Below are 12,353 nucleotides of genomic sequence, written 5' to 3'. Positions count from 1 at the left end.
TTTTGAGGATGGGGGATAGTAGAGAAGGTCTTGCTGGTCATTTCAAGTCAGACTTCCATCCTCATCAGAAATCCCTGTGAATTGAAAGTACACTAACACCACCATAAGCAGAACTTTTAACCGATGTCTAGGCTTTAGGTGAAAAAATAAAATAAAGTAACCTTGTCCACACAAAAAAATGTTGAGCATCTTTTTCTATTCAGACACCTGGACATACAAAGAAAACAATTTTTTTGAAACTTGCGCTAAAATGGTATTGTAGCTAGCTGGATTTGAGTCTTGACCCAGATTTCTTGGTAAACAAAAACAAGCCTTCCAGTAGAGAGCCTGTTCTCCCTCCCCATGCGTTGCCCTTGGGGATGCCTTCTCATGTAGTGTACTTACCTGGGCCAGACAAACCACACTCTTCCAGAGGGCTGTTGGCTTATTTGCACTTCAAGGGAAGAAATGCTGTGTAGATATGGGGAAATTAATATTTTTACACATCTAAAGAACTGTAACCAAGAGAAGGAATAAATAGATATCTCTCGATGAAGAAATGATGTTTCTTAATATTTTTATTAAAAATCCGAAGGGCATGAAGTGTAGAATATATTAGTTACTAGAAGATTCGAAACTTTTAAGCTTGAAGAAAATATTTTTAAAAGAAATAATAGTAAGCATGACTTATAACACTAGTAATTCATATCATTTATTATACTGAGTCATTGACTGTCAAAAATTTTATTAGCGGAAGAAAGCCATTTTCATACACAAAATTATAAATGGATCCCCCACATGTAAACAGACCAGGAGGGGCTGCTCCGATGGTCTGAGAGGTAGAATAGAGTGGAGACACCACCCCTAACACTTAATGCAGCTCAAGATCCTCTTCAGAACAAAATTTGAAAGCTATTACCCTAAACAGTGGAAGAGGTTGATAGTCTAAAGGGGCTTAAAGAGGTAAGCTAAATTAGCGGTTATTCAGTCCGTAATAGGTAATAGATATAAGGAACTAGAGTAAGCAAAAAGCATATCTGTGGACGTAAAAAAGACTAACATGAAGAAAAGGAATTCCTTTTAACGTGACAGAACGGTTTAGGGGGACTTTCAGAATAGTTTCAATCCCAGCATTTAAAAATAGTTGTGCCTGCCAAAAACAAATTGCAATGGGCGGATATTTCCAGATCGGCCCAAGGATAGGATACTATATATGTAAAATGGTAGAGCATGAGTGAGGCTGGATTTGGTGCTGGGTGTGGCTGCATTTGGTGCCAAGTGAGGTTGGATTTGGTGCTGAGTGAGGTTGCATTTGATGCTGAGTTGGGTAGATTTGGTGCTGGGTGTGCTTGGACTTGGTGTCAGGTGTGGCTGCATTTGGTGCTGAGTGAGGTTGGATTGGTGCCCTGAGGCTGGATTTGGTGCTTGAGGTTGGTCTTGGTGCAGGTGAGTGAGGGTATGTCTTCTGTTAGAGGGCAGAGGCACTGGGCTTAACCTTCTGAAGTAACCCCCATTGATTCCATGTAGGTGTTGGACGGCAGGTGCCACAAAAGCCTCCCAGAGGCACTGCTCGGGGACCCCCCCAGTTAGTGCTCCCCCCGCCCCCACCCTACCCTCCTCCTGACACAGACGTGGCAGAGCCTCTCGGCTTTCCTGGGGAAGGTGCTGGTTCCGAGGCCTCCGACCTGAGACCCACACGTACGTGCCTCTTGTTTCTTCCCCGCTCTGTGTTGACCACTCATCTCTCTGGTCACTGGTGTCGGGACTGGGTTTCCAGACTTTCCATTCTTACCTTGAGGTGTCTGTGCCTTTTCTCTACAGCTTTTCTTTCTAAATGCTCAATGCAGTGTGTCCGATTTAACAGTGAATGCAGTCTGAATGCCATGCAGGTACCTGTAGAGAATGATTTAACCCATTAATCATTCATATTGTGGTTAGACCAGGCAAAATTGTACTTTGTGGGTGGAGACAGTCAGTGAGGAGCTAATGTTCCTCAAAATAGAGCTAACCTCAGAATGTCTGCAGATTGCAGCTGCCAGCACAGTCCAGCACAGCAATTATGGGATTTTGTTGGTAAGCTCATTCAGGCAAGCTGTGAACGCAAAGGAGAGCTGTGTTCAAGCGCTGGGAGGACTGATGACTTAGAACCTTTGAGCCATATGGCCAGTGGCCAGCATTAGTACTACAACTCTACGGAAAGGGAAACTGAGGCACCAGAGGAGGAACAGCTTGATTTGAGTCTAGCAATAGCCAGAATTAAAGGCTCATTTTGTTTCTATTTCTTGTCACACCCTGTCTGAGATCAGGCTTTCTTATTATTTCCTGGAATTTCCTTTGTACCTTAATAAGCATTCCCGCCTCCAGGTAGATAATAGTTTTATATATTTAACTATATCTATTCAGATGGCATCATCCATACATCAAGCCTGTGCTTGCCCCTCCGTCAGGACCCCTCAGCTGTGCAGGGATGCTCATTATAAAGCAGCACAGTCCTGGACTGCACCTTCCTAACAGCATAGAGTCACTCTGCAGTCAGCCAGGTGAGCAGCCAGTGCCCACGTGAGTGTGTGCAGCCTTCTGGTTAGAAAGTTCTGACTTTTCCGCTGTTGGACCACTTGATCTTTTTCTGTCTTCTTTGGAAATGACAGCTAGCTCACTGCCAGCTTCTGGATAAGGAAGATAATTGTTGGATTACTTATCAACATTTTTTAGACAAAATAATCCTGATTCATTTTATCTTTCTCTACAAATACTTCTTTTCCATCCTTAAAATATGTTTGATCATCTTGGCGTTGGACATGCTTCCAAATGCAAATGAACCTTTATAGGATATGCAAAAATTAAGGATTAGACATATCAGTCAGAAAGATGACAACTGAGGCTTAGAGAACTCCAGAGCCATTTCATCTCTGAAGAGAGCAGGTTTTAAGCCCCACACACCAAGGCCGTGAGCTGTCAGTGGCCACTCCTGTGGCTGCTGTCCTCACCCACAGATTCTTCTTCCTGGGGGAACCAGCTACGCAGGAACAGCTGAGTGAAAACAGTAAAGCTGAGTACAACCCATTGGCAATTAAGGAATGGCACAAGACCAGTGGTGTTGGGGGGCCTACACAGGATGGGAGAGCCAGCTTCATACACTTTCCCACAGCTGACCATGTGCAAACCTGCAGTCCTAGGCCTCCTCCTGGGCCTCCCTGTGTTTGGGGGACACTGTCAGTATACGGTGTCTGCTGGGGAGACTGGCAGACCAGATTTGGGAGGGCTGCTTACAAAGGCCTCTATCAGGCTTGAGAAGGAAAGCTTCCTCGTGGGTCTCGACCGTGCTGTGAAAACGTTTCCCACCCTGCCCTTGGTTGACTTTCAAAAAGAGGTCTAGAGAGGGAATGGAACCGTCAACAGTCTTGGACCAGCAAAAATGAGACTCACTTTCTTCTTGCCTCCATTTCCCCTCTCATGCCCCCGTTCATCCTCCCCATGCGTTCATTCCCCACATACGCATTATCAGCACTTCCTTTGCCCTCCGGTCGTAATTCACCTTACTCCCTTCTCTTCCCTTTCTTCCCCTCTCACACGCCCCCAGAAATGCCAGTAGAGAGTGACTAAGAGCAGGAGGTGGGGGTTGGGGGGAGGCCCTAGAGGTGTTAGTACCCTGCAGAACCTAGCCCAGGCCTTGGAGGTGGCTGGGGCTCAATAAACGTTTCTCCTTCCCCCTGCTCCCTGCTCCTCTCTCCTGGCTGCTTGTGCACAGAAGTTAATGCATCCAACTCAGAGCTTTCATGTTACCTAATTAGCAGAACTGTCCTGACCATTGTTTACATCATTAAAAACTGGGATCTCCTGCCCAACGAGGCAGAAGGCAACTTGCCTTCTTTGATTTAGGTCTTTTAAAAAGTTGGGGAAATTGAATCCTTTGTCGTCATTTTATTTTTTCACATAATGTTGAAGATCTGGGTACTAGTTTCACCTGCTCAAGGGACCTATAGATTGTTGGCACATAAAATGTTAGATATGTATATGCCCCCGTTGGCATATACATCGCACCTACACTCCAGTCTAACTTCTGACTATTTGTGGCTGTGTGGAAGCTCAGAAGAGACAGTTTTATGTCAGCCACAAGCTCTTGTGTATCTCCTCCTGAGTTCAATTTTAGACCTGTGTTCCTTGTAAAACACACACTGTGTTCATGGTGGACACTTACCCTGAGTACCTACAAGGGCCAGGTGGTCCACTAGGCCTCTTACGCAGGAGATCTTGTTTGGCTCGTGGGGTAGGTTCTGTCGTTAAGGAGAAATTGAGCCAGAAGAACTTAGGTCACTGGCCTCAGGTCTCACTGCAGAATCAGCACAGCAGGAATTCTCCTTGTGGCATCTCAGACCCGCCGTCTCTGCTCCATCCATCACCCTGCACTGTTCTCCCATCATGCCAGACACTCCCACGGGACACTTTTGGCTTTGCACAATCATTGTGATTTGTACAACAAATGACATGTTCCACTTAGGTTGTTAAAAAGAAGAAAAATATGTTTTCTTGAAACTAGTAAGCACAGCCAAGCTTCATAAGATAAAAAGAATTAAAAAGCTAATAGATAATGGATTTGTACACAGATGTGAGAAGGTGATAAGAAGACTTGAAATGGGCACTCCTCATCCCCACCCTTATCTTGATTTCTCTCACTTCAGAACTTTCCAGTCCAGCCGTTCCCTTATCCAAGACCCTGTCCTCTTTGGGATCTTGGTGCAGTCCCCGTCCTGATGGCTTAGATGGTATTCCCCTTTACTGACGCCAGTTGTCCCTTTCACCATCAGCCTTCTGCCAGGTGAACTGAGAGCTAGCTTGGCCTCGGGCCCTTACCCAAAAACAAACCCCTCCTTCTCCGTTTTCATGCTTCAAGTGTTACCATTCCTTGACTCATGGTCATTAAAACCACTTTTACCTGAAACAAAGGCAAAATGGAGAATACCATATGTTCCAGATCAGTGCCACATTTATCTGGACTCCTGAACTGTTTCTGAACCAATGTATGGTTTGTATTCAGAAGAAAGAAAATGACCATCTGCTAACATGAGTATTTGGCTGTAAGAGGCCACCTATCCACGGCCCGTTCTCCAGCTCACCCTAGGTGGTCCCCGCCTGGATATCAGATTGACGTGAGCTCTCTGCGTACTGTAGCCACAGTCAGCGGGGTGGAGTTCTCTGTGCACACCCCGCTGCCATCTCCAGAACCCATCTTTGGCATGCCCACCACTCCTTCAGTCCGAATTCCTCTAGGCGTTTATCCTTTACTCACCATACTGTATTACACACACCTGCATGTGCCTCCTCCGCTAGCTTACTAGCGGAGGCAACTTGGAGCTGTAATGTCTTGTTCATATTTGTATCCACTCTTGAACATGGTGTCTGACACATGGCATATATTGAGTAAAGGAATATACAAGGCGTTGTCTCGCTGTGAATTGTGAGTATCAAATTACAATGGTATATGCTATTCCATTCAGCCTCATTAAACTGAGGTGTTTTCCAAACTAAAGAGCATCTAGTGCTAGCGTTTGAGGTCTGTGGGGTACTCTCAATAGAGTCAACATCGCATCAAAGACCTGTTCCAATTATCCTTGAGAAGGATGTGAATATCTCAGTGTTCAGCATCTCTACCTTTGCTTCTTTCTTCTTCAGTTGTTTCTTGGCCTGGCCTGTTGGGAGGCCTTCACTTGTGTGGTAGGTGACTCTAAAGTGGCTCCCAGTGATCCTTACCTCCTGTGTTCACCCCCTTGTGCAATCCCCTCCCCTTGAACATGGGCTAGATTTAGTCACTCACATCTAATGCATAGAATATAGTAGAAGTAGTGGATGTCACCTGTCACGTCTGAGATTAGGTTAAGAAAAGACTGTGGCCGGCAGGCCCCGTGGCTTAGTGGTTAAGTGCGCAGGCTCCACTACTGGCGGCCCAGGTTCAGGTCCCAGGCGCGCACCAAGGCACCGCTTCTCCGGCCATGCTGAGGCCGCGTCCCACATACAGCAACTAGAAGGATGTGCAACTATGACATACAACTATCTACTGGGGCTTTGGGGAAAAAAAAGGAGGAGGATTGACAGTAGATGTTAGCTCAGAGCCGGTCTTCCTCAGCAAAAAAAAAAGAGGAGGATTGGCATGGATGTTAGCTCAGGGCTAATCTTCCTCACACAAAAAAAATAAGGTCATGTATGTTAAAAAAAAAAGAAAAGACTGTGACTTCCATCTTGGGCACCCTCTCTCACCCTGAGGAAAGCCAGCTGCCATGTTGGGAGCTTCTCTGTGGACGGATGTACGTGACAAAGAACTGAGGGGGCCCCCAGCCCACAGCCAGTGAGGAACTGAGGCCCTCAGTCCACGGACCGTGAGAACTGAGCCTGAAAGCAGATCTTCCCTCAGTGGAGCCCAGAGTTGAGACCATAGCCCTGATCAACACCTTGATTGCAGCCTTGTGAGAGGCCTCGAGTCAGAGGTACGCAGCTAAACTATGCCCAGATTCCAGACCCACAGAAACTGTAAGATAATACGTACTGTTTTAAGCCTCTAAGTTTTGAGGAAATTTGTTCTGTAGCAATAGATAACTTAATGCAAGTTGCAAGTAAGAGAAACCCATCTTAAACCTACTTAAACAGTTAGAAAATCTCTTATCTCCTGGAACAGGAATCCCAGAGTGGAACAGACTTTGGTGTTAGTTGAATCTGAAGCCTAAAGTTGTCATCAAGGATCAAAGTTCTTTCAGTCTCATCTCTATATCATCTTTGGAGTTGACTTCCTTCTCAGACTGGTATTGAGGGTGCTGTGGCTATTCCAGGCATCACATCCAGACACCAGAGTTTTCAGAGAAGGAAGATAGACTGTGTCTTCTAAGTTTCATAGGAAAAGGAAACCTTTCCCAGAAACTCCCAGCTGCAGAGTTTCTCTCATGACTTGTTGACCACAGTTGGTAATACACTGACCCAATCCCTGGTAAGAATGGAATCACCTTCATTAAGTCAGGCGCATCCTGACAGCTAGGGATGGAGTCAACTTTCCCTGAGGTGTATGGAAGTCGCTGGTTAACACTGGAGCTCTGTTAATTGGAAATGTGGGGAATTCACACTGTGGGAATGCTCAGCAGTGTCCCCTACACTCAGGTTGCGACCTTCAGTTTGGTTGTGGTCTGGAGAACATAAAATATGTTATGAGCAGATGCAGAGAGAGAATTGTGTGCCAATGGTGAACATCAAGTGGGTGACCCAATGACCGTATGGCCAGGCATCTGAAAGTCAAAAATTGCTGAGGAACCATCCTCTCCGAGGGACAATTTCAATGCCCGACTGGCCACTTCAGGGGTGTCCTCCACCTGTGTTTCTCATTTCTTGCCTTTGCAGACCGGAGGAACTACTGGAAATGCTCCTGGCGTTAGAATGTGCCCATTAGTATGCAGAGACTAAAAGGTGTGGTTTCTTGATAATCTTAGTAGCTAAGAAGATAACATAATAGGGTTGGTGAGGTTGTGTCTGACCTATCAATCTTTGGAATCCTATATCTCATTTAAAATCACTTCCCGCTGTTAGTGTAATTTTCTCTCTTCTGAGGTGAGCTTACAGTAGACAAAATACAGCCTTTTCAAAGTCAGCTTGGGGCAGGGGTGAAGCTACGTGTGCCCAAAGATCAAAGACTTGTTCTCTGCCACCGCCTGGTGCAGAACTGAGTTCTGCTTGCCTGATCTGTGCTGTCAGCTTCTCCCTGGCAGCCGTGGCCATTTATCATTTATCTGAGTTGATAAATACATATTGTACGTGTGGGAGAAGAATGATTAAGCTATGTAACCTCGCAAAGTCTTGTGGCACAAAGGTCATCGTGAGTGGGTCTTTGGTGATATGGTTGAGCTTTTCTAGCATAGTTGCAACAATAGTGGAATAGTGGTTCCCTGGACTATGTTCTGTAATCTTTTCATTTCTTATCAATAAGCTTTCACATTAACCTTCAGATATCTAACCATGTACCTAGCTGCTTCGTGTGCATGTCTGAACCAATATAATTGTGCATATGGATTTTTCCCCCCATAGCTTTCTAATCAGTTTGCTTTCTACTGACATTTGATTTCGGTTGAACCTTCATTGTGAATCATGATGATAGAGCCTATCCCACTAGTTACATTGAATTGTTTCTTTACAAGGTTTGCAGTGCTGATTATGATTAGGCTCTTAACAAGTCATCAATTACTTATTCCAGTGAGAAGACCCTGGGGATTTAAAGATCAATGCATATAGAGTTCAAATTACAGATCCTCAATTTGCTTTGTATTTTTAAAATTAAACTATCCAATGACTGTCATTTTCTTATATATTTTCCTACACCAGGCTTGAGCAAATCAGTCTTTCCTCAGGTGTACCTTTTTAGGGTAATTGGCAAAGGATTTTAAAGGCGTAGAGGGAAAATAGATCATTGTCTCCTGTTCTAAATGATACGTAGAGTTAAAGCCTCACTGGTGACAACCATCATGATGTTTCTAGCTGATTGGTTTTCAATTTGTGAACAAGTATGCCATTCTGAAGAATTTCAAGGAAATTCTAAAATAGGGAAATGAGAGAAATAAACTATCCATTTTCAATTAGAAGATGGTAATTTGTTTGCTCAATATAAAATTAATAATAATAATTAATAATAATTCACATTTTAGGCAGTGTGACTCAGCTTAAGAACTGAGCACAGCTCTGGGGTTTACTGGCAAATGCCTGTAATCGAATGCCCTGACTCCTGGACCAGAGGCCCGGTGAAGGCTCGGGCTCAGTGAGCAGCCGTGAGCTTGCCTGAGTAGAGAGCATGAAGCTGGATGGGAGTTGGAGCGTGAAGATAGGACAGGACTTTTGCTGACGCCTCTTTACACTGGGACCAATCCTCTTTAAAGTCACCTAGCATCATACTCTAAAATTTGAACCAAAATTTAACACTTTGCCTATTTTAAAACAAAGTAGTTAATCCTAACGTTAGTGACACAAATACGATTCTGGCAGTCTTGTGTGTCGTGGAAGCCCCATTGAAGCCCCACAGGTGTGTGGAGCTCAGAGCAAGTCCAGGGAAGCATTTGTGCCCTTGTCTCATGTTTGTTTGCTGCCTTCCTTCCTGTGGCAGGAGAGTCAGCCACACAGCTGCTCCTGCGGCCGTGGGAAAGGGCACAGCATCCAGGGACACAGGAAGTGGACAGTCAGCAGGGGGCCCTTCACAGAAAATGGAAGGAAGTTGGTGACTGTGGGGCAGAGTCTGTCCCTGCTCAGAAGTACACGTGCAAAAATGGAACTGAATTTTTACCCTGTTCTGATTGTGCCTTGAAAATCATTAAATCCACCCAATAGGAACTAAAGATTGAATGCTACTTAGAAGCAAAGCAAGGTGAATCATGGTAGAGGTATGCATAGCGTTAAATAAAACCCCATGAACTTGTTTCCCTTGCTAATTATTTTTTAGCCCTTTATTTGCAAGCTACTATGTCCCTGACTTGAGAGAGAGTTGAAGAACTCAGTGACAACTCAGTGGAGCAGTTGTGCGCTGGACCTGGCTCACGTCAGCTGGTGAGAGCAGATTGTTGAAATTTCAGGAAGTTGCAAGCTAATTGCTAAACAGGATCATTATTAAAAAGTAAATTATGTAAGCTCAGAATTAAATAATATTAAAAACAAAGGTAACAAATACTGAAAACTCATCACTTCCTAATTATTTGACTACATTTTACTGTTTCTGTGTTCTTGAGGTTATTTATGTATATTCAATCAATATGATTCAATAACATATAACAGATATAACAGTGAAAACACTATATAACAGTGTGCTGCAGTATCTCTTCCCAGCACCACATTCAGCAACTGATGCCAATAGCTGGAAATGAACCATGGGGGGAGTATTTACACCATGGAAATTGGCAAAGGTTACACATCAGGGTTGATTTATTGTCTTTTTAATTGTCTAGAGACAATTGTAGGAGAGCAATTGGGAACTATTAATAATGCAGAGTAACTATAAAAGCATGTCATATCAGTAGCCAATGCATTATCAAGAGGACAAAAAAAAGTTGAAGAATTGTTCTTCCATTTTTCTAAAACCGTTATCCAATTCAGCAAAGTCATTCATGTGATTGACGAACAAGCTCCAACATATGTCTTCATGGTTTCATTTTCATCTTACTGCTTAATATAAAATTATCAGTCTGTATTCAAATAAAACTACACGTTTGTCAATAGTAATAATAAGTTGGCTACAGATAAAAGAATTTGGCAAAAATTGATGAAAGCGTTCTGTGAGAATCAATTGGTTACATAGAATTTACAACAAAGGGTATGGTATAGTTTATTATGACTTGTAAATTTTGTGCTACCCATCTTTTATATCAGTAAAACTTTATCTATCTATCTATCTATCCCTTTTATTTTTTCCAGAGAGCTGGTTACTAACCATTTACCAGCCTACCACTGCAAAGGAATAACAAATATAAATAGGAATGCTGAAAGGAAGTAAAATTATTGAGTTAAGATGACTGACGGCGCATTTATCTTTGATTTTCATAAGTCACTGCTCAAGCATTGAGCTGATACAAATAATGACAGTGGGTGTCTGTGTCTCTCGATGCTTTAATTTGCAGCATAAAGTCAGGTTAAGCATAAAACCTAATTTTTTTTTACATCAAGAGTTATAAGAACTTCTTTTTGGATTCATGTAAGTTTAAGTTCTTCCCAGAAGTAAGGAATGGGCATCTTGATTTTTCAAGAATGGTTCAAGATTTTTCTTAAATATGATTGCTTTGTTTTATTAGTAAAAAGTGAATAGAGATTATGAACCAAGCATTCCTTTACTGATAATCATCTTCTAAACTGTTGTCTTAAGGATTATTGTGAGATGATATGAATTCAGGCACAGCCTTTCTTTATTGTAACCCCATCCCTTGAGGCCTTCAGGGACTTAAGCTGCTCCCATAGAATGGCCCTTTATCAGATGGGTCAGTCTCTCCCGAGAGAAGATGGCAACACTCAGGAGGCGTTTGCTGCTTAGAAACAGTGGATCTCACCGTGCATTTGCAGGTGGTGTCTTTCCCAACTCAGTAGCCCAATCAGTATTTTCTGAGTTTGTGCTGAGCCCTGCTCAGTATCAGCATTATCAAGGTTAGAGAGAGAGATCTGCAACTGAGGGTGTCATGAAACAATATTATCTATCTTTCCCTGAAGCTCAGCAAGTAACTTAGACTTTTTTGCAAGAGGTAAGAAATGGCTTTTCCTACCAGCTGGTCAGTGTCTCTACCTGCAAGGACTTTAAGCTTTCATATCAAATCCACATAGTTTTATTTGACAACCTAAAAGACAGCAGTGAGTGCAGTGAGCTTATGATATAGTTCTTCCGGGGGACAGAACTGTACATGTTGGATCAATAGACCCTTTTAACAACTGGCATAGACAAAGACTGAAAGAAATGGGAGAAACAGTAGTAATACGATTTGGCCCATACATCACTCTCTGTGTAGTGTTAAATCCCCAGGGGCTTGAAGATGAAGGATAAGGGTGACATTTATTTTGCCTGAGTTTGCGTTCACATTCTGTCATTTATTTCCCCCCACAGTTTATTGCTGTGCATCATTCCCTACTCATGCCAAGCGCTTCTGACGGATGGCCCCTTCCTGGAGCTCCATACTGACTTTTCCCTGTGCCTCTGCTGTCCTGACTCTGATTCTCGTGTTATTCTTCCATCTGTCAGCATAAAAGGGCTCATTTGTACACCTGCAATTTTACTTTCTTTAGAATTTACGTATAAATACATAAACAACAGAGATTTGTTTGACTGAGGTTCCTATTTCCTTATAGGAAGTAAAGACTTATATGTAAATTCTAGGTTAATAATACTGACCTGTCTGAAATTTCCCTTTCATTGATACATAGATGTGTTTCTGTTAAGAACCTTGCTCTATTTTAATTCATTATTAATTCATATTTTTCTTTTTGATATTTGGTTATAGAATTTCTTCTTCATTTTCCTCTAAACTAGATTTTGTCCATAAATTGACCAGTGTAGTCAATTTGGAAATAACTGAAATATTCTGTCTACCTGGTAAAACTAAGTGCCTAAACACAGGAACTATAACCATAATCTGGAGGAACTCGCAACTCATGATATATATCTATCCATTCAGGGATATGTAGGACTCAACTCTTTTGTAAATGTTTTTCAGATTTTCCTATTACTATGTTACTCGCCATTTAGATAGTTTACAAAAAGAAAACAGAGGAAGAAGAAGGATCTGTCTCATTTCATCTGTTCCTTTTGCATTCAGTCATTCAGCCATTTGTTCACCAAACATTGAGTACTCGCTTGATGCTAGGCATTGTGCCAACTTTGGGGGCTA

At 42.9% G+C, this 12,353-nt stretch overlaps 1 protein-coding gene across 6 annotated transcripts in view; it reads left to right on the top strand.

Moving 5' to 3' along the window:
- Positions 1–12,353, top strand: part of COBL (cordon-bleu WH2 repeat protein) — a 286,849-nt gene that overhangs the window by 202,550 nt on the left and 71,946 nt on the right. For 4 of the 6 annotated variants that reach the window (XM_087433307.1, XM_087433242.1, XM_087433180.1 and 1 more), the window contains one exon: positions 1,507–1,677. The exons of the other annotated variants lie outside the window; for them this stretch is intronic. In XM_087433307.1, the coding sequence (XP_087289433.1) occupies positions 1,507–1,677 (171 nt within the window). The remainder of the gene's footprint in view (positions 1–1,506; positions 1,678–12,353) is intronic. 6 annotated transcript variants of the gene reach the window in all.

Source organism: Ceratotherium simum, chromosome 1 (assembly GCF_057802395.1).
Source record: "Ceratotherium simum simum isolate JZ-2026a chromosome 1, ASM5780239v1, whole genome shotgun sequence".
Classification (NCBI taxonomy): Eukaryota; Metazoa; Chordata; class Mammalia; order Perissodactyla; family Rhinocerotidae; genus Ceratotherium; species Ceratotherium simum.
The sequence above is the reverse complement of the archived record's forward strand: the minus strand, read 5'-3'. Positions and strand labels throughout refer to the sequence as shown.